The sequence below is a fragment of the Narcine bancroftii genome, unplaced genomic scaffold (assembly GCF_036971445.1).
Source record: "Narcine bancroftii isolate sNarBan1 unplaced genomic scaffold, sNarBan1.hap1 Scaffold_151, whole genome shotgun sequence".
NCBI lineage: Eukaryota > Metazoa > Chordata > Chondrichthyes > Torpediniformes > Narcinidae > Narcine > Narcine bancroftii.
This window is the reverse complement of record NW_027211886.1, coordinates 4,299,198-4,321,446: the sequence shown is the minus strand read 5'-3', so window position 1 is coordinate 4,321,446 and position 22,249 is coordinate 4,299,198. Positions and strand designations below refer to the sequence as shown.

General features: G+C 42.1%; 1 protein-coding gene across 2 annotated transcripts in view; it reads left to right on the top strand.

The window, feature by feature from the left end:
- LOC138750451 (rasGAP-activating-like protein 1) overlaps window positions 1–22,249 on the top strand; it is a 313,399-nt gene that overhangs the window by 225,967 nt on the left and 65,183 nt on the right. For both annotated transcript variants that reach the window (XM_069912509.1, XM_069912508.1), the window contains exons 14-16: window positions 951–1,143; window positions 6,078–6,215; window positions 10,036–10,180. In XM_069912509.1, the coding sequence (XP_069768610.1) occupies window positions 951–1,143; window positions 6,078–6,215; window positions 10,036–10,180 (476 nt within the window). The remainder of the gene's footprint in view (window positions 1–950; window positions 1,144–6,077; window positions 6,216–10,035; window positions 10,181–22,249) is intronic.

The following is a 22,249-nucleotide window of genomic DNA, read 5'->3' as shown; positions in this document are numbered from 1 at the left end:
CAGATTATTTCCATTCTCTTGTGAATGTCATTAATACTTCGGTAAAACATTGAGAAGAAATGTGTTGTGAGTTTGCTATTTATTTCCAAAAAAAACTCTATTCACAATAAATTATTGATAAAAACACACAGGACGCAATGCTGCTGAACCACCAGAACAAACCTTCTCCAGCCAATCGCACACCTTTTGTAACTGGCATTTACCTGCCAAAACTTTACTCCCTCTCCATCAAGCGCTCCTCCCACTCTTTGTAACCCCCTCTGGTCGTCTACACACCTCCCTGTCTCTGTAACAATTTCTGGTTCCGTATACCCCTCTCTTTCTCTGTCAACCCCTCTGGTCCCCTCCCTGTCTCCGTAACAATCTCTGGTTCCATACACCCCTCCCTTTCTCTGTCAACCTCTCTGGTCCCCTCCCTGTCTCCGTAACAATCTCTGGTTCCATACACCCCTCCCTTTCTCTGTAAACCGCTCTGGTCCCCTCCCTGTCTCCGTAACAATCTCTGGTTCCATACACCCCTCCCTTTCTCTGTCAGCTCCTCTGGTTCCCTATATTCCTCCTTGTCTCTGTAACCTCCAATCAGGTATGCCATCACATCAAATAGTTATTGAGTATGAGTAGGAGGGACATCATCTTTCCATCTCACTAATATAGCCCAGACAGTTGTCTTACTTATTCCAACTTGTTTAAATTATTAAAAAGGCGATTTTCCTTTTTTACATTAGAATCAGATTTATTTTTTATTCCATTTGTAGTATTTGAATACTTAAAGATATTGGAGTGAATAATCTTAGGGCAGTGATCTATTTGAACAATGTATGAACATGCACAGTGCAATTTTTCAATGAAAAAATTTTAATCTTTTCAAGAAACTGCAAAATAGCACAAGGCATGTGGAGGATATATGGAAGGAACCTTCAATAACTAATATCTTTTTATTGATCCGAAAGGAGAATCTCTTTCAAAGGGGGTCATTCAGAAGCCAATGTGCGTGAATGCAGCCAGGAGATGTTAAAGTCTTACCTGACTGATGTGATGGATGCCATTGTGAGTTCAGTGGAGCAATGTCCTTCTGTTATGCGGGTAGTCTTCAAACAACTGCATAAACGAGTGGAAGAGCAATTTCCAGAAGCCGAGAATGAGGTGAGTGCCAGCAAGTGGGTGATGAATCATTCAGGGAGAGCCTGAGCCTGGGTAATTAAACAGCGGGAAAGATCCAGACAATTAAACAACAAAGGGACTGTGATTGTAGGGGGAAAAAAATCCAAAATGCTGGAGGAATTCAGCAGGCCTCGCAGTGTCCATTGGAGGTTAAGATCTATTGCCAACGTTTCGGGCCTGAGCCCTTCTTCAAGGTATGAGCAAAAAGCAGGCAGGCACCTGAATAACGGTTAGTTAATAAGGCGGTGAGGTGACCCTAGTTGGAGAGCAGTCAGAAGGGCATACCACTTCTTCAGCCAGGTGTATGAAAGTCAGCCCATGCTGTAATAAAACAAATTGCAGCAAACAGCAGAACCAATAAAATTTCTTTATTTAACCTTGATCACACTAGCGGGAGTGAGGGGTGATAAAAGAAAAAGTTTAATAACTCATTCTCTACACTCAACCCCACTCAAAAGCATATGGAGCACACATTTCATCTTTATACACCTTTGGGGAGGGGTCTGCAGGAGGCGCTACAAGTTTCACAGTAGTTTCCATAGCTGCTGTTATTACACAACATGTCCCCTTGTGGTGTCTATAGGCAGCTGGGAAGTGTTAAGGTCTCCTTTACTCAAGGTGTATTAAAATTCTTGTGGTGTTAGTTACTATCTCATTATGGCACAGAGAAGATTATGTCTAAGAATGCAATTATATTCCCTCCATCTTACAGGCAGAAACTGTATTTTCTCACCTAGTTCATTTATCCTTTGCTAAGCATATTCCTTAAACTTATTCTTTCATGGGCGTTGATTCTATAATCACTTGACATAATTTCTGATTAATTTGATCTAAAATTTAAAAAAAACCTTTGGTTGAAACATGAACTTGGATTACTGATTGCAGTGAGTTAATTTGATGCAAAGCAAACCTTCCCCTTACGAGAGTAAAACATGAAAGTGTGCAGACATTGTGATTGTAGGGGGAAAAAAAATCCAAAATGCTGGAGGAACTCAGCAGGTCTCGCAGCATCCATTGGAGGTAAGATCTATAACCAATGTTTCGGGCCTGAGCCCTTCTTCAAGGTATGAGCAAAAAACAGGTAGGCACCTGAATAAAAAGGCTGGGGAGAAGGGAAGAAAGGTCAGCGATAGGAGGAGCACAGGTGAATAGACAATAATTGAAAAAGAAAGGTGAGAAAGGGGAGGTTGTTTGAATGCAGAGCTGGAGGTAAAGGGAAAGAGAGAGAGAGGTAAACAGAGCTAGAAGAAAGGAGAAGTAGGGATGGGGTAAGGGAAGACAGGAAGGGGGTAACACAAACCAGAGATGTCAATGTTAATGACATCCAGTTGAAGGGTGCCCAGATGGAATATGAGGCGCTGTTCCTCCAATTTGTGGGTGGCCTCAGTAGGCATGTGACCACGGACAGAGATGTTGGCCAGGGATGGGGCAGTGAATTGAAATGGATTGCCACTGCAAGATCTGTGCTATTGTGGTAAACAGACCTAAGATGCTGATAGAAGTGATCGGCCAGTCTGTATCCAGTTTCTGTGATGTAGAGGAGATAACAATGAGAGCACCAGATGCAGTAAAAGACCTCTGCAGATTTACAAGTGAAGTATTACTTCATTTAGAAGAACTGTTTGGGACTTGAATAGTGGTGAGAACAAATTATGTCAGCTAGAGGGTGGTGGTAGTGGAGGAGGGCTGGTTGAGTTTGTTGTCAAGGAAGAAACAAGGGGTTCTGAGGCCTTCAGAATGGAGGTGTATAGTGATTGGATATCCCTGCTAAAGATGAGGCAGTATTGTTCAGGAAACTGGAAGTTGTTGAAGTGAACAGATTCTCCTTGTTAGTTCTGGCTGAATTTATGAGCAAGTTTCAATCATCCTATTGATCCCCTGTATCTCAAACAACATTCTCCAACAGAGAAGGCCCAGGATCCCTACATCTCAGTTATTATCCCAACCAGGTTTTGATAGAGTGTACCTGAGGAGGGGCTTGTTTGGCCAGTTTCCTTTCTCTTGCTCCTGTCCACAACTGCTGGCATTGCGACCTCCCATTCTCTCAGTGTGACCCCAGCTGTTTGAACTCAGTACCATGTATTGGTGGAGAGCTGACGTACCGCACCATCCACTTGCTAAAAGCTAAAGACCACAATGGAAAACCTTTTTCCATCTTTTACTGTCCAAAGATATTTTGTAAGTTACTCACAGTATTTTCCATTCATCCCTGGAGATGATTCAACTTCAGAAAACAATAGGTAACATCAAAATATACAGAGGAGAAAATGGCGAACCGTTCAAAAAGAGTTTACCTTTTCAGGCCTCCAAACACCCACCCCCCCCCCCCCCCCCCTCCACCATGCAAGTAGCCCAATGTACAAAGTTCTTTGTGAGCCATTATGTGACTCTGGTAAGAGCTTGGAATGGCCCCATCCTGAATGGTTTTGTTAAACTTCTGATATTTTGGTCCTGGACATTCCAATCTCTCATTCATCACAGATTTTATTGTGAAATATGTGATTGCTTGTGAATGCAGCCAATAAAAGTGGTAGAACAGAGCCTCCACTGTAACTCTGGGGCCTCAAGGCTTAAGAAAGAACTGTAATGAATTTCCCTCATACCTTTAATGGAGCAGACGCCCAAGTGTTCTGCTTAAGGGAATGATTGAGCAATGGGACTGTCCTGAAATGCAGTAAGGAAGTGTGTGTAAGATGGTTCTTTTGGGGCTGGTGTAAAGGAAGCCAGGAGGTAGCAAAACTGAGAGGAAGAGTTTTGGCAGATTGCGATTGAGGAAGTTGAAGTGATGGCAGAGAGAAGCAATGTGGCAAAAATTACAACAGGTTGGTTTGGGGAGGAATGTAATTTGGAGTCTCAAACTCAGACTTGGGTCAGATAAAATACTAATGTTCTGTTGCATTGATCTCATTCTGATCAAGAGACTAACAATGTGTAAAGTTATTATCAGTTAACCAGAACAAAGTCTTTCTGGGATATGTATAGAATCCTAGAACAGGCCCTTGAACCCATGATCTCTATGCCAAATGCAATGCCAGATTAAATTAAATCTCTCCTATCCATATCCATCCATTTCCTACATTTTCTTGTGCCTTTCTAAAAGCCTCTAAATGCTATGATCCTATCTGCTCCCACCACTAACCATGACAGCTCAAGCCAGACCCCCACCACTGTGTGTAAAGAAAAAAACGTGCCCTGCACATCTCCTTTAAACATTCCTTCTCTCATCTTAAAAGCCTACCCTCAAGTCCTTGACATTTTTACCCTGGGAAATAAAGATTCTGATTGTCTTTCATTGCCAGGCATACTTGGAAAAGAAGCTCTTGTAACATTAAATTAGAATGATTATTTTGGTTTGACACTTGTGAATGAGTCATTGTTGAAGCATGTACAGAATACCCATTGAGTAACCAAGCCACTTTCACTGTCAACACCAACTGAGAAAAAGATTTTACAAACATTGTGTTTCTGACTCCAAATAGTAGGTGTTCTGAACTATCAAACTCTGGGGAATTAGAACTAAGTTTTAAAAGCTGAGAAGCTAATCTTTTGCATTCCTGCTTTCACAATGAAATGTTTCTGAAACCCATTAATGGCATAGTGTGAACGCCTACAGTGCAGGTCCCTGGCTACTGTTGCGTTCCTTTAATTACGGCAAAACGAAACTCGACACGCAGAGGAGAAAGGAAAGCTGGCAAATGGTCAGAGTTGCACAAGTCGAGCTTGCCAGAGCTAAATAACGTCAGCATATCTCTAGGAAGTCGTTGGATCATTGTTTCAGAGATAATGGGCCAAGTGGACTCATTCTGCTCTGTATTGTTATATTCATTCATTTTGTCTAACCAGATTTAAAAAAAAAGTAAGTACTGGTGTGTAAGCGCACTTGAGTTCAAATGCGGATTGATAACTTTTGTGGAGGGATCAAAATGTCATGTTGTTCGGGGTGGGGGGGGGGAGGGGGCAGAAACCTTTCACCCATAATTTGCAGCTGCAGTAGTCTCTGTGTTTTGTGAAATTGGCAGCTCCTTCCAGGGATCTGATATGTGCCATGAGAAAGCACAAATCTGAAGCTGCTCTCAGTGATAATCTGCCCCTTAACAATGAAAATCCTTTTAGAAATCGGTGAATTATGTGAACTCCAACTTTTTTTTTCCATTATTCTCCTGTAAGAATTCTTTAGAAGTTCTGCTTCATTAAATGACATGTAAGTGGACTTTTAATGGCTTACTCAGTCATTAGTAATATTAAATGCTACAGTGGCTCAGAAAAATTAATTCCTCAGAAAAATATAATTATTCCTATTTTGTAAAACAATGACCTTTTTTCGCCTCAAGTTTATATATCACATTTCAGCATCTACATTTATACCTATTGATGTCTGAAATATTTTGGAAATTATATCCTTTAATTACAGGCTGTGATTGGCTACTCTTATTTAAATTTTTTTAATTAGTTGGGCAGCATGGTTACAGGCCCTTCCGGCCCACAAGGCTGCGCCGCCCAAAGTCATCAACCAACCTTCAACCCCCATACATTTTGAAGGGTGGGAGGAACCCGAAGCCCCCGGGGAAAAGCCACACAGATACAGGGAGAATGTACAAACTCCTTACAGACGGTGCTGGATTCGATCCAGAGTTACTGACACTGTAATTACATTACACTAACCGCTACGTTAACCAAATTGTTATCAACAGTACCGGGTGCAATTAATTCTTGGCAAGGGGAAACTATCGTCGGGGAGTTTCCTAGGGGTCCTTAGCAGGTGGCATCATTGAAAGGGATCAAGCTAGCAGGTGGATATAATTGATTCATGTTATCTGGTAAATGAGATGACCCAAAGCATGCCTCTTTAGGCATGGCTTACAGTGCAGTCTCTGATTGTGGTAATTATTTATTCTTTCTCTTCATTTTATTTCCAGGATGTAAAGTACTTGGCTATTAGTGGTTTCCTGTTTTTGAGGTTCTTTGCTCCAGCCATTTTAACGCCAAAACTCTTCAATCTACGAGATCACCATGCTGAAACAAGAACAGGGAGGACTCTGCTGCTTTTAGCAAAGGTGATTTCCACCCATCTACCCCACCCCGCCTACGGTTCAAAGCAGGGAATCAGATAAGTGCAAATACATTTCCACATGACTTATTGCCATAAGTCTTTGAACGGCCCTCTGTTGAGCATTTGTAGTGAAATCTTGGCAATTGCTTGGTTGAGTGGTTGTATTCTACACACTTTATTCCCCTGAAACAGGGAAGTTTTCAGCAGCAACGATCTGCAAATATACATTTCATTTTCCCAGTTTTATTTCATTCTCAACAGTCTAGTGGAGACACTGGCAAAATAATTTTTTGTTTGGCCTATCCGTATTGATGTTACAACCAATGGCTTGCCAAAGGCATTAAAAATGGCACTTGGTGCCATCCCTGGAGATGATTCAACTTCAGCAAACAATAGGTAACATCAAAATATACAGAGGAGAAAATGGCGAAATGAGTTTTTCTTTTCAGGCCTCCCCCCACCATGTAAGTAGCCCAATGTACAAAGTTCTGTGACTCTGGTAAGAGCTTGGAATGCCCCCATCCTGAATGGTTTTGTTAAACTTCTGATATTTTGGTCCTGGACATTCCAATCTCTCATTCATCACAGATTTTATTGTGAAATATGTGATTGCTTGTGAATACAGTCTCTTACCAAGAAATATCAGTGAAAGGCATTTGGATTTTTACAAAAATTTGGTGGCCTTTCTGTAGATTTCCATGTGCTATTCCTCAAACGTGTTTCACATTCAACTCAGACACTCCACATTGCCATAACCACCACGTCACCATTCCCAAGAGAGTTGCTTTCCCACTTTCATTTACCACTTAATGGGTGGTGTCTATTGTGGAACGATTGTTCATGGCCTTAGACAATGGGAGATGAACAAAAGGCTCCACAGCACAACCAGAGTTGTTCTAAAGAACTGCACCAGTAGTATGAGAAAGCATTCTGTGGAAGATAATGAGCTGAACCACTTACACGCTCTGCTCTTAACACTATGCTTTGCATCATATTGAAGAGATGCAAACCAGCTCTTGAAGAACCAACACTTCTGGTGGACGCTTTCAATTAAATTTTATTGAATGTAGGCATACAGCATAGTAACGGGCCATTTCAGCCTATGAGTCCATGCAGCCCAATTTACACCCCATTAACCTACAGCACCAGTACGTTTTGAATTGTGGGAGGAAACTGGAGCCCTCAATGGAAAACCCACGCAGACACGGGGAGAACGTACAAATTCCTTACAGACACCATAGAATTTGAACCCTGGTCCCAATCGCAGGAGGTGTAAAGGCGTGGCGCTAACCACTATGTCCAGCGTGCTGCCCTCCATTTTTCAGTGTTTATACTCCAGCAGATCTATAAAATGATTTTATTAATTGTTCCATAAGAGTTTACTCCCTTGATAAGCTAAAAAGATGATACTTGTATGTCATTTTATTTTGCAAGCTGGTGGAGTGGGTTTTCACTTGGGTCTTAAAGGAAGGCTTCAAGAATATTCTATTTCTCCTGCGTTTTATTTTTCTCTTTTGACTTGGCTTCAGGCCAGAGATTTTGCCAGGATCACTGTTGCAATGTCTCTATTGATTATTAAAACTATATTTATTTCTTGCCCAGTTTTAAAGAGATGCCAGCTTGTTGGCTCTGAGTACTCACTATCCATTTGTGGGTTTTTAGTGCTCCACCAGTACAGACACAGGGTGCAGATAAATAATGGTGCAGAATCAAATTGAGTTAACTTCTTCCTGCTTGGATTTCTCATGACACCATTTCATTCATTATTCGTTAAAGTTTCCATTATAATTTCAGCAATTATCTGCTAAATTCAAGCAGATTCATGCAATAAAAAAAATTCAAGTTATCTTGTGAACAAATTTGAACTGGTTTGGTTCCTTATAACTGCCACAACAGTTGAATAAAAAGAGACACTGTGGAGATAAGGTAAATTCAACTGAAAAAAAAGTTCAAGTTAATGCTTCAGAACATATGAATTAATGACGCTTCTCCGCTCTTACACTTGTCACACCAGGGAGTCATATCGGACAATTTAGCCTTAGACAAGTGCGCTCTGGGTACCACTTTGAATCATAATAAACAATTTTGAGCACATAAAGAAGACCTATTAACCAACTTAAGAATTGTGTCCCAATCCACATCCAATATAGTCAAATTTAAATCCTGTTCTCAAGCATTTTTAATTTTAACTAACGATCTGATTTAAACATAATAATTTCTCATAAATAAGGTATTAAACCTTTATAAGAAGGTGTTAAGCTAAAAAAAAACCTCATCTATAAAATTTGATTCATATTCTCTTGGGAAATTAGAAGTTTGTGATTCAAGAAAAAGCTGGACCTGCAAATATTCAAAGAATTGAGATTTGGGCAAGTTAAATGTAGCAGTAATCTGTTCAAATGATGCAAAATATCCATCAATGAACAGATCCTTAAAGTTTTGAATACACTCGCTCTACCATCTCTGAAAAATATTGTCATGTAAAGAGGGTTGAAAAAAATTATTGGATACAATAGGACTTGAGAGAGAAAAATTACAAAATGCAATGTTTTCTAAATTGTACCCAAATTCTCATAGAATATTTAACAAATAGATTAATTTAGTTGAGAATGGAAGTGAAGAGGCCAGAGGTACTGAATTAGAAAAATGTTCTAGTCTAGAAAAATACTGGAGAGAGGTTTTTCATTTTTTCAAACATTTTCAATGCAGATTTAACACCGAATCCTTCGGTGGCCCTCTTCGCCACAATAGCAGGGAATGATTCTTCTTTGTCTCCGGTTCAGCATCATGCCATTTCTTTTACTTCTCTTTTGATGAGGCGTGTGACTTTACTTAAATGGAAGGATGCTGCCCCACCTACTCATGATCAGTGGCTGCGAGACATCATGTCCTGTTTGAACATGGAAAAGATTCATTATTCAATTAATAATTCAGATAAGATTCCAGACATTATGGGGGTCATTTATGACTCATTATCTTGCTTTATAATTTTACTCCAATGCAATTAAATTGTTTGACTTTATCTTTTACATGTTCGTTTTTTTTAACCTACAATTTTTCTTTTAATACTAATCTGGCAACGCAGTTAGGTAAGGGGTTTGAGTTTCTCTCTTCTATTTTCCTCTTTCCTCCTTTTTTTGTATTATTGGAGCTTTTTTTCTAAAAATGGTATATACTACTTAGAATAGAAATTACGGGTATGATTTACAATTTATGTATGTTAGTGATATACAGAATATCTTATTTAGTTTATTTAACTGTCCATACAATCTTATTGTACTTTTTTTTTAATGTTCTTTACTTAAAATCAATAAAAAAAATTTTAAAGTTAATGTTTCAGGTAAGATTTTCAGCTTGGCGACAGTCAGAAAGAAAAGTAAATAGCTTTGTAGACTGACGAAGAGAGAATGATAAGGGTATGGATTAATCAGTTCATGTTCAGGATGACATTGAACAGAGACAAGCTCCAAATCTGATAGCTTTTAAGATGCTGAACAGAGCAATGTGTTTCATCCAACCATCAGTTCTCCATAATCAAGAGTCCAAATCATGTGTCCACTCAATTGTGATATTTTTGTTGCCTTTTCTGAACCACATTGAGTTTATGCTCTGTTGCAGTCAGCAACTCTGGTGTTTTTCCCGAATGACAACTTGTTATGAATTATGTGTTTCTACACCATTTTGATTTTGTATTTCCTGCCCTCATTTTATAGCCCTCGGTCACTGCACACGATCTATAAAGTTGAAATCAATTCCATCTGACACATGATAAAACAATCGAATTGCTACAGGAATAGGTTCATTTTTGTGTTTTCCTTTATCAGGCAGTTCAGAGTATCGGAAACCTGGGCCTTCAGTTAGGACATGGCAAAGAGCTCTGGATGACCCCACTTCACCCATTCATTTTACAGAGTGTAGGCTGTGTGAAAGATTTCCTGGATAAGCTAATAGATATCGATAATGAAAATGGTGAGTCTTCTATTTACTTAAATGAATTGCAGTGTATCTTAAATTAAGTTAATATGATGACCTTCTGATAAAGAAGGCATTGTCCAGAGTACCGGTTTGTTGCAAGCACTCTTGGTTCAGAGTCAGAAGGCCCTGCAATGAATACTGGGGCACAACTATTCAGGCAGAAGCTCCAGAGCATTTCTGCTTCACTTTCAGTGAAGGAAGGAAAATCCCATGGCGTTGATTCAAAGTGAAGGGAATCATTCCTGATGTGTTGCTGTGGCAAATATTTATTCCTTGATCATTATTTCAGAAAAAGATTAGCTGGTGGTCATTGCAATTGGTGGAAGCGTACTATGTATAACCTAGCTTCTCTGTTTCCTACATGGTAACATAGATGCACTTAAAATGTACTTAGCTGGCTGTAATGCATTTTGGATGGTTTGAGAGAAAAATGAAAGATGCTGTACATTTTTTTTTTCTCTGTGGCAACAGTTCTTAAATAGATAGAGTTCTAATTTTTTTTTTAGCCCCAGTTGATGGACCGCATCGGCGAGGTCTGCAATTATTGTCCCTCTGTTACTGTCCGATAAATATGTCAATCATATTGGTAAGTCACACAAGGACCAGAATAGGCCTAGAGGCAGATTTATGCTCCCAAAAACATTGGTGAATCAGACATTTATTTTGCAATAGACTGCAGATGCCAGAATATGGAGCAAAATACACTTTTGGAGGAACTCAGCAGGTCTTGCATCACCTGTGCAGCCTGACCTTTCAGTTTCTCCAGCAAGCTTTCACAATAATCCAGTATCTTATCAGTCACCATTACCGAGACTTGCTTTTTTTTTTAAATTTTAGTTTTATTTCATTGATTGAATTTAAATTTCCCATTTGTTCTGGTGGGATTTGACATCATGCATCTGATCAGTCAAACGGGCCTCTGGATACTTGCCCAGAATTTTAATAACAACGTGACCACACTCCTGTGACTAAATGAAGCTGGATGCTTACTCAGACAGGCATTTGTTTATTGGGCAGTATATATCCTTTCTTGTGTTTGGTTTAGCAAAATCTTTTTGATCAGGTTAATGATGTCTGAGATGAATTTCCCTTGATGCTCCCTTCTCCTTGTGTGTGGAGGCACACCAGGCAAACTTTGTTGCAATCCTGTCATTATTCTTGGAGTTACTGGAGAGACTTAATAGCGATCTTCAAAGAACAAATGATTATTAAAATTTACCCAGCCAAACAAATAACATGATCATTTAAGAATGTTTAAATGTGAAGTAAATGGGAAATTCTGGTAAACTCCAACTCACAGAAATGGATATAGTATTTGGAACATGCTGGAAAAGATAGCGTGATGAGCTCAGAAAATTTGCTTTCTGATGTAAAAAGAGGTAGATGTAGAGAAAGTTGGAAAGATCAGATTTAAGTCAGTCAAAAAAAAATTGGTTAGGGCAAAGAATATATTCCTGTAATTAAAGGTCTCTGCCTGCCTCCATCTCAATATCATTCTTTAAAACAAAACTGCTCCACTGATTTGCTCGGGTTATATGTGGGAGCTCACGCACTCATATAAATGCATGCATACACGCACAGACACAAACATTCTCTCTCTCACACACACACACACACACACACACACACATTCAGACACTGATTCTCTCTCTTACACACGTACAAACTATTTATACATACACTCAGACACAGATTTACACACACAGATTCATGCAGACATGCATACACACATACACGCACACACACACACACACACACACACACACACACACATATTCAGACATACATACACTCAGACATAGATTTACACACACAGATTCATGCACACACACATACATAGACGCACACAGATGTACACACAGATATATAGACAGACACACACATACAGATGCACGCACACACATACACGTATATCTTTGGCTTGGCTTCGTGGACGAAGATTTATGGAGGGGTATGTCCACATTTGCTGCAGGCTCATTGGTGACTGACAAGTCCGATGTGGGACAGGCAGGCATGGTTGCAGTGGTTGCAAGGGAAAATTAGTTGGTTGGGGTTGGGTGTTGGGTTTTTCCTCCTTTGTCTTTTGTCAGTGAGGTGGGCTCTGCGGTCTTCTTCAAAAGAGGTTGCTGCCCGCCGAACTGTGAGGTGCCAAGATGCACAGTTTGAGGCGATATCAGCCCACTGGCGGTGGTCAATGTGGCAGGCACCAAGAGATTTCTTTAAGCAGTTCTTGTACCTCTTCTTTGGTTCACCTCTGTCTCGGTGGCCAGTGGAGAGCTCGCCATAGAAGACGATCTTGGGAAGGCGATGATCCTCCATTCTGGAGACGTGACCCACCCAGTGTAGTTGGGTCTTCAGCAGCATGGATTCGATGCTTGCGGACTCTGCCAGCTCGAGTACTTCGATGTTGGTAATGAAGTCATTCCAATGACTGTTGAGGATGGAGTGGAGACAGCGCTGATGGAAGCGTTCTAGGAGACGTAGGTGATGCCGGTAGAGGACCCATGATTCGGAGCCGAACAGGAGCGTAGGTATTACAACGGCTCTGTACATGCTGATCTTTGTGTGTTTCTTCAGGTGGTTGTTTTTCCAGACTCTTTTGTGTAGTCTTCCAAAGACGCTATTTGCCTTGGCGAGTCTGTTGTCTATCTCTTTGTCGATCCTTGCACCAGATGAAATGGTGCAGCCGAGGTAGATAAACTGGTTGACCATTTTGAGTTCACTGTGCCCGATGGAGATGGAGTCGTATATACACACACAGATATACACAGACATGCGCACACAGATACACACACACACACACACACACACACACACACACACAGATTCAGATATACAGATACACACACAGATATACACAAGACAGACAGACACTCACAGATACACACACACAGATATACACAGACGCGCGCACACACACAGACAGACGCGCGCACACACACACACACACACACACACACACACACACACACACACACACACACACACACACACACACACACACACACACACACACACACACAGAGAAAGTGGAGTTTACTGAACCTTGGAGGCTTCTGTTTAATTTATAAGGATGTGAGTGCTCTCAGTCGTTGCATATAATAAATTGAAAAAATGCTGGGAACATTTGCCATCTGTGGAGAGAAAAACAGAGTTTGTGTTTAAGGTGGAAGATCCCTGTTAGAGTCATCACTGATGAGGTGAGGTTAGGTTGACTTTGGCAGAGGATGGAAATGGGTGAATGAATTAAAGGAAGTAATCAGAGAGTGGGAGAACCTAAAGGGAATTCGATACATTGCTAAAGATTGCTGTAAGATAATGCAAGTCAGGCTGCACTAATGGTAAGAAACAAAGTTGAGTCACAATCACAAATAGACTGGCTAGTTTTGATGCAGAAAAAAACAAGTCACCTATAGAGTTAATCAAAAAGGTCTTCAGATGCTGAGATTGCAGTTTACACAATATTGCTGGAGAAACTCAGTAAGTCACAGTATTCTTCATTTAGCTAAGATAAAGATACATATCCAACATTTTGTGCCTGACTCCTTCATTAAGGTATGAGCAAAATGCGTCAGGCACCTGAATAAAATGGTGGGGAAGTAGTACTTCATCCCTATCCACTCCTTTGAGCTCCCCCATTGTTCCCACCCTCATAACCCTCAGATATAACTATATAATAACCGTAACCATATAACCACTTACAGCACAGAACAGGCCAGTTCGGCCCTACTAGTTCATGCCGTAGCAAATCCCCACCCTCCTAGTCCCACTGACCAGCACCCGGTCCATACCCCTCTAGTCCCCTCCTATCCATGTAACGATCCAGTCTTTCCTTAAATGTAACCAATGATCCCGCCTCGACCACATCTGCCGGAAGCTCATTCCACATCCCTACCACCCTCTGCGTAAAGAAATTTCCCCTCATGTTCCACTTATAATTTTCCCCCTTCAATCTTAAACCATGTCCTCTAGTTTGAATCTCCCCCTTTCTTAATTGAAAAAGCCTATCCACATTTACTCTGTCTGTCCCTTTTAAAATCTTAAACACCTCTATCAAGTCCCCTCTCAATCTTCTATGCTCCAGAGAAAAAAGCCCCAGTCTGCACAACCTTTCCCTGTAACTCAGACCCTGAAATCCTGTCAACATTCTCGTGAACCTTTTCTGCACTCTCTCTATTTTGTTTATATCTTTCCTAAAATTTGGTGACCAAAACTGTACACAGAACTCCAAATTTAGCCTCACCAATGCCTTGTACAATTTCATCATGCTCTCATCAACTCCCCAACTCTCCTCTCATCCCTCCTATCTTCCACTTCCATCCCCCTCCGACCTCCCTACTTGCCATCTTCATCCTCTGACCTCCCCAACCTTCCACCTCCCTCCTATGACTTCCCCAAAACTCCATTTCCCCATCCGATTTTCCCCCTCTCCCCCAACACCCTGCATCCACTGACTCCCCCTCTGAGCACTGCCTGGCTTTCTTTAGTATCCCCTCTGACCTTCTCTCCTCAGAGACGGAATGCTCTGTCCTCAGTAGAGGCTTCATCTTTGTCCCCCTTCACCCGTACCTCAACGTAACATGCAAGCTATAGTGTGAACTCTTCTTCTGTCATCTCTGCCTCTAGGCACACTTATTCCACCATGATACAACATATTTCCACCCCCCCACCCCGCCAACTTGAAGACCCTTTCTCTTGCCTTATGCTTTTTTTTCTCTTCTTGGACACCTCATTTTGGCCATTTGCTCACTCTGGATTTTTATATTTCCAATGGCAATCGAGAAATCTACTTCACCTCTCCTTTCACTTATTCTAATCTCACTCCTTTGGAACATTCTGCCTCCACTCTCCACTCCAATCCCAAACCTCACTTTCACATTGCTGAGGCCAGCTGTTGGACACCTCCTCTTACTTACCCCTTCAGCAAAGAACATCAAACCACCATCTCATGTACCATTTCTAACCTCATCATTTCCAGGAATCTCCATCCCACAACCTCCAACCTCATTGTTTCCCAACCCTCACTGCCTGGTTCTATTTCCAACCCAAGAAACATAAACCCAATTATCCAGGTGGATTCATTGTTTCCACATGTTCTAACCTCACCGAACTGTATCATCTTATCTCGACTCCATTCTGTCCCCTTTAGTCCAGTCCTTCTCTTCCTACATCTATAATACCTCACATGCCCTCCATTACTTCAATAACTTTCAATTCCATAAACTCAACTGGATATCTAATGTCTATACACCTCCATCCCTATTCTGAATGCCTCAATGCCTATCATTTATTTCTCAACAACTGACTGAAATAGTCGTCCTCCACCACCTTCTCTGTTGATTCATCCCACTTTCTCCAAATCAAAGGAGTAGCCATGGGTACATTTCATGGGCTTCAACTATGCTTGCCTTTTTGTTGGCTATGTGGAGTAATCCATTCTGTCAGAAATAAAACTTCTCACACATGAGTCTCTTTAAAACTGATGACACGACAAGCTTTATTTACAAGTCTGCAGAGTTGGACTCAACTGGTTTCTCACCAGTTAAGCCCCGATACATACAGTGCATTGATTTTTATACCCTTATTGTTTGCCCTTCCCCTTCTTATTAATACTGTTTTAATTGGTTAGTATTGCAAAAGCATTCTAAGTATAACTGCATTTTTAATTATCACGTTCGTTACGTACGCTGTGAACTCTACATACACTAAATTCTGTTTCTCACCCTTCTTATCAATCCTTTGTCTCCTGCATGTCTCTCACTATGACCATGAAAAGATAGGTTTTTAAAAAAACATATTCAGCTTTTGTCCTTGGCTGCTAGTAAGCTCCCTGTCCGTTCTGGCTTCCCTTTTTATGATTAATCATCACATTTTAACTTGAGTCATTTTAACCTAAATTCTCTATATAACAATCCACCCCTTTCTCTCTTTAAAATGTGTGTAATATATATAGATATGAATTCATCCGTGGACCCCCGCAGACCCAACAATTGGTTACATTAAAAGTTCCTGCAATTTTAGTTGCAAGATCTACAAAAAGGTTATTTCCCCCAACTGCATGACCGAAACTTTCATGGTTATTTGGATGGACTCGAACTAAGTCCGGCTGTCTTAAAGGGACAGGCAATTTCGGGTGTGGAGTGTAACTTCTCATTGGAACAGTACGTTGGTGTATGCAAAACCAGAGTCCATCAGGGCATGGTGGGCTTGAGTCACCTTTCCAACCGTTAAGAGGGAAAGGAGTGGTATTAGGAATCTGTATATAATGACCCATATTATTTCCTTCTTTTTCCACACAAGGGGTATATGGATGTTGGGTGGTATTTTCTGCCCAACATTTCTCAGGAACTGAGGTATGGGAAATGAAATTACCTTCCTTTCTTCCCCAAATGTGGTCCTGAAACAGGACCACTGTATCTCTGCATTTCTTACATTTCACACCTGATAAAGACATAGGCAAACTAAGAAAAATCAAAGAACATAACAATAACATTGTGAATTAAGTCTTTTTGCGAAATCGTAAGGTAAGAGGTTTTTCTCCAGGAATACAAGTCCAATCTGAGTTCGTATCAGGGTCCTGTGGCGCCTCTACAGGTCCCTTAAATCTGGATGCGTGTGTCCACCCCTTCTCTCTTGTTCGTGCTGCAGCTTCTGTAGTTAAGAGAACTTGGTATGGACCTTCCCACTGGGGCTGGAGTTTTTCAGTTTTCCAGGTCTTGATGAGAATCCAGTCTCCTGGTTCCACTTTGTGTAAAGAAAAGTCTAAAGGCGGTGTTTGTGCCAATAGTCCTCTCTTTCGTAAATCTGCAAGAGAGCGTGACAGTGCCTGTAAATAGTTCCTAACAAATATATCCCCTTCCCCCAAGGTGGGACACCCCTCAACTGTACTCCAGAAGGGAAGCCCAAACATCATTTCATAAGGGGACAGCCCTACATCTTTTCGTGGGGCAGTACGAATTCTCAATAAGGCTAGGGGCAGACACTTTATCCAAGGCATTTTAGTTTCCACCATTAACTTTGTCAATTGGATTTTTAGTGTTCCATTCATACGCTCGACCTTCCCTGAGCTTTGTGGATGCCAAGGGGTATGTAATTTCCAAGAGACCTGTAATGCATCACAAATCAATTGTTGGATTTTTGAAGAAAAATGTGGACCCCTGTCTGAGTCTATAGAATCCATTATACCATATCTGGGGATTATCTGCTCTAGGAGGAGGCGAGCTACTGTAGAGGCTGTAGTATTTATTGTTGGGAAGGCTTCTACCCATCGGGTAAAGTGATCTATTATCACCAACAGATATTTCCATCTTTGAACTTGAGGTAACTCTGTGAAGTCGATCTGGATACGTTGAAAAGGGCGTATGGCTAATGGTTGACCTCCCATGGTCCCTGTCCTCATTATCTTCTTATTAATTTTTGTGCATAGGTAACAATTTTGCACCTCTTGTTGGGCCAAGGTGTAGATTCCCTTACACACATATTCTCGAAGCACTGTGTCACATAAGGCTTGGGTGCCCCAGTGGCTCTGTTGATGCAGGTGTTTTAAAATATTGCGAGTTATTTCTTTATTTAGAACAATTCTTCCATCTGGTGTTTTCCATGTTCCATCAGGTAACTGGCTTGCGCCCAGCTGATCCATGTTCTTTTCTTCTTTAGCAGTGAAAATGGGAGCTGTCTTTATGCCTTGCCTTATTGGGATTAAAGTCAGCAAACGGACTTCTTGTTGCATGGCTGCTCTTTTGGCTTCTTCATCAGCCAGTCTGTTTCCAATTGCTGTCGGGTTATCTCCCCTTTGATGGCTTGGTATGTAGACCACTGCTATTTCTTGGGGTAATGTTAAGGCTTCTAGAGTCAGAGTAATCATCTGTTCGTGTGCCAATTCCTTTCCTCTTGATGTAATTAGACCACGCTCCTTCCAGATCTTACCAAAGGTATGCACTACTCCGTATGCGTATTTGGAATCTGTGTAAATCGTTCCAATTTTCTTTGCCAGTATTTTGAGGGCTCTCTGCAAGGCATATAGTTCACAGGATTGTGCTGACCAGCTTCCGGGTAGTCTCGTGGATTCTACTACTTTCCAAGTATTTCCTTCTATTATAGCATACCCATTTCTTCTCATTCCGTCAACACATCTGGCGGAGCCATCAATGTAGAATTCATATCCTTCTCCCAGCGGAGTATCGCAAAGGTCTTCTCGGGTCTTGGTCTGAAGATCTGTCAACTCGACACAGTCGTGCTCCACCTCTCTCTCTGTTTCACTGCCGTATAAAAACTGAGCTGGGTTGCAGCTATTAATCTTTGCAAACTGTAGATCTTCTCCGACCATTAAAATGGTTTCATACTTTAATATGCGAGAATCAGTCAGCCATCGATGGGCAGTTTGTGTTAATAAAACACTCACAGAATGGGAGGTGTACACAGTCATCTTTCCTCCAAAAGTAAGTTTACGTGCTTCCTCTACCAACAGAGCAGCAGCCGCTACTCCCTGGATACACGTCGGCCATCCGCGAGACACTGGGTCCATCATTTTGGAAAGGAAAGCCACTGGGTGTCGCTGACCGCCTTTTTCCTGTGTTAAAACTCCCACAGCTGTTCCTTGGTTATGAGTGACAAATAGCTGGAAGGGCTGTTTTAAAGAGGGCAGAGTGAGTACTGGGGCTCGTGTCAGGCGATGCTTCTAGTCCTCGAACCATCCCTCCTCCTCCTGGGTCCATTTCAATGGATATTCATTTTCATTTGTCAGTTTTTCATACATAAACTTCACCAAAGCTGAGTAGTCCTCTATCCATAACCTACAGTAACCTAAGAGTCCCAGGAATTGTCTTATTTCCTTCTTATTACGGGGTAACGGCATTCTAGTGATTCCCGCAATCCGTTCAGGGGTAATCCGTTTCTGTCCTTTACTTATCTGGTGTCCCAGATATATCACAGTTTTCTCAACAAACTGTAACTTGTTTCTGGACACTCGTAGACCCTTTTTCCCCAGATAATTCAAGAGTCTAATGGTCTCTCTCCTCATTTCTTGTTCCTTGGGTCCTGATAATAGTAAATCATCCACATACTGCATTAGTTGGGAATCATCAGATTGTGGATAGTCCATCAGGATTTGTTCTAGCATTTGTCCAAACAGGTTTGGAGATTCAGTGAACCCTTGGGGCAATACAGTCCACTGAAACTGTCTCCGTCTACCTGTCCATGGATTTTCCCATTCAAACGCAAACATATCTCTACTTTCCTCTTCTAACGGACAAGTCCAGAAGGCATCCTTCAAGTCGATAACACTAAACCACTCATGGTCTGGGGGAATCCGACTCATAATAGTATAGGGATTAGGCACCACTGGGTGGCGGGTCTGAACAATAGCATTCAAACTTCTTAGATCCTGAACTAGGCGATAGGATCCATCTGACTTTTTTACTGGGAGTATAGGGGTGTTATAAGGTGACATGCATTCTTCTAATAGTCCGTCTCGTATTAAAGTCTCAATTACCGGCTGTAGCCCTTTTCTCCCTTCCAAAGAAATAGGATACTGACGTTTCCTTACCGGCTGATGACCTGGTATTAATGTGACATGTAAAGGTGGGATGTCCAGACCTCCTCGATTTCCCTCCTTATACCAGACTCTCTCGTCAATCTGCCGTTCATCCTCTTCCTTTAAAGCGCAAAGGTGGACTCGCACTTCTCCGTCCACAGGGAGAGCACCCAAACCTAGGAGAGCCTGTAAGTCCCTTCCTAGGAGGTTAAATCCAGCCGAAGGTAATAACAAGAGGTCTTGTACCCCTTCTCTTTCTTCCAGTTTCACTGTTACTTGGGGAATTATTGATACCATTCTGGGAGCTCCTTCTATCCCAGAAATTGTCAAATTACTTTTTATAGGCTCAGTTCCGATTGGCACAGTTATTACACTACTTCGTTCCGCTCCTGTGTCCACCATAAACACCACCTCTTCTCCCTTGGGACCAATTTTTAGTTTTACCAGGGGTTCCCTCTTATATTTGGTCCCTAACATTTGGAACCCCTGACACCCCTAATCTTCTTCCATAAGTTCGAGGGCACGCAGTTCCCTCTTGTATCGGGGGCATTCCCTCTTAAAGTGTCCTTCCTCATTGCAGTAATAGCACTTAACGAACCTCCGGGGTCTTCCCTCTCTTGGATATCTTGGATTGTTTAGAGGAAGGTTTTGTTTTCTTTCCCCTCTGGATTCAGCATTCATCTGTCGGATAGTCTGTACCATAACCTTTGTCGCCCTCTTTTGATCTTCTTCTTCTCTCTGCACATATACTTTTTGCGCCTTTTTTAACAGGTCACTTAGGGGTTTTTCGCTCCAGTCCTCCTCCTTTTCTAGTTTCTTTCTAATGTCTTGCCATGATTTGGAAACAAATTCAATTCGAATAAGCTGTTCACCCATTGGTGTACTAGGGTCCACACCAGCATACTGTTGGACATTCTTTCTCACCCTCTCCAAAAAATCAGTAGGGGACTCGTCTTTCCCCTGGTGGTTCCCAAATGCCTTGGTAAAATTGTGACCCTTTGGCACAGCCTCCCGTATCCCTTTAATTGTCCACTCTCTATATTGTCTCATACTTGCCAATCCCTCGGGTGTTCGTTTGTCCCACCTGGGTTCATTTAGGGGATATTTTTGTTCATGGGGTCTAGGGTCCCCAGGTTGTTCATATTCCCACATGAGGAGGGCAGCCCGTCGAATCATCTGCCTCTCCTGGGGTGAAAATAATGTTCCCATTATTGCCTGCATCTCTTCCCACGTATATGTGTTTGGTCCCAAGAATTGGTCAAGCTGTTCAGCCAGTCCTATAGGATCTTCTAATAACTTTTTCATTTCTTTCTTAAATCCCCGCACCTCTGTACTAGTTAGGGGAACATTCACATATCCCGTTCCCCCTCCCGGTCCTCCCATAGGAACTTCCCTCAGGGGATTTAGGCTTATTGAAAATTTTGATGGTCCTGGACCAGTCTGGGATCTTGTCCAGGGTCGGTTTACCGGTGGAAGTTTAGGGTCCGACTCCCTTAATTCATCCTTTTTATCCCGGCCCCCTTCGGGGCAATCAGATTCATCACCTTTCCCCTCCGGTAATAAGCTTTCCTCGGGCGCAGTAGGCACCGGGGGAATATAAGGAGGGGGAAGGTTGTCCAGAGGTTCCCATTTCTTTTCTCCTGCCACTCTCAATTTAAAACATTCTGTTAAGGATCCTGGCCAGGGAACCCAACAAAATGCATATGCTGACTCTTCTTGATTCACCTTTGGTCTCGAATTTACATATATGTTTAATGCTTGTCTAACCCAATCCTCATCAGATCCAAATTTCGGCCACCAGACCGAGGAACCTTTAATAGGTTGTTTTGACCAAAGGAGACAATATTGGACCATCTTTTTCTTGTTTTTGTCCCGATATCTATTACTATCCCAATTTTCAAACATTCTCCCCAAAGGGCTGTCAAGGGGTACTCCCAGGAATTGTCCTGAATTTTCAGACGAGCCCTTAGATTTTGATCCTCCCATTTTCCCACCTAGATCTGTTTATCGTTGCTGAGGACCCTCTCGTTCTGGACCCTACTCCCTTCTTCTCAGACGCCTCGTCGGAGGTACTGTCCCTCCTTCGGTTACCGCTGAGGTTTCCCTGGGGTTGACCCCTCTCTTCTCGGCACTTCGTCGGAGGTGCTGTCCCTCCTTCGGTTACCGCCGAGGTTTCCCTGGGGTCTATCCTAGAGTCCCACGACAGGGTCCTCATGCCACGACAAAAGCTCTATACCTGATCTATTATGTTAGGTTTTTTTATCCAAACAGGTGTATCCCGTTACACCTGTTACCCAATCCCCACACCACAATCGTAAGTCGTCACTTACCGGTGTCTTCCCGGGGATTGAACCGTCACCCTTCTCCTCTCCGTCTTGTCGTGTCACCCTGTCCGGATACCACTCGCTCAAGCCGCCCGAAGCGACGAGCAAGGGACTAGGAGCCGCTGAACTCAGCGGGGTGCACCGCCTCCGATGTCCCTCTTCTCACCTCCCCTCACAGCCGGAGTGTAGATCCCGGACGAGCCCCCA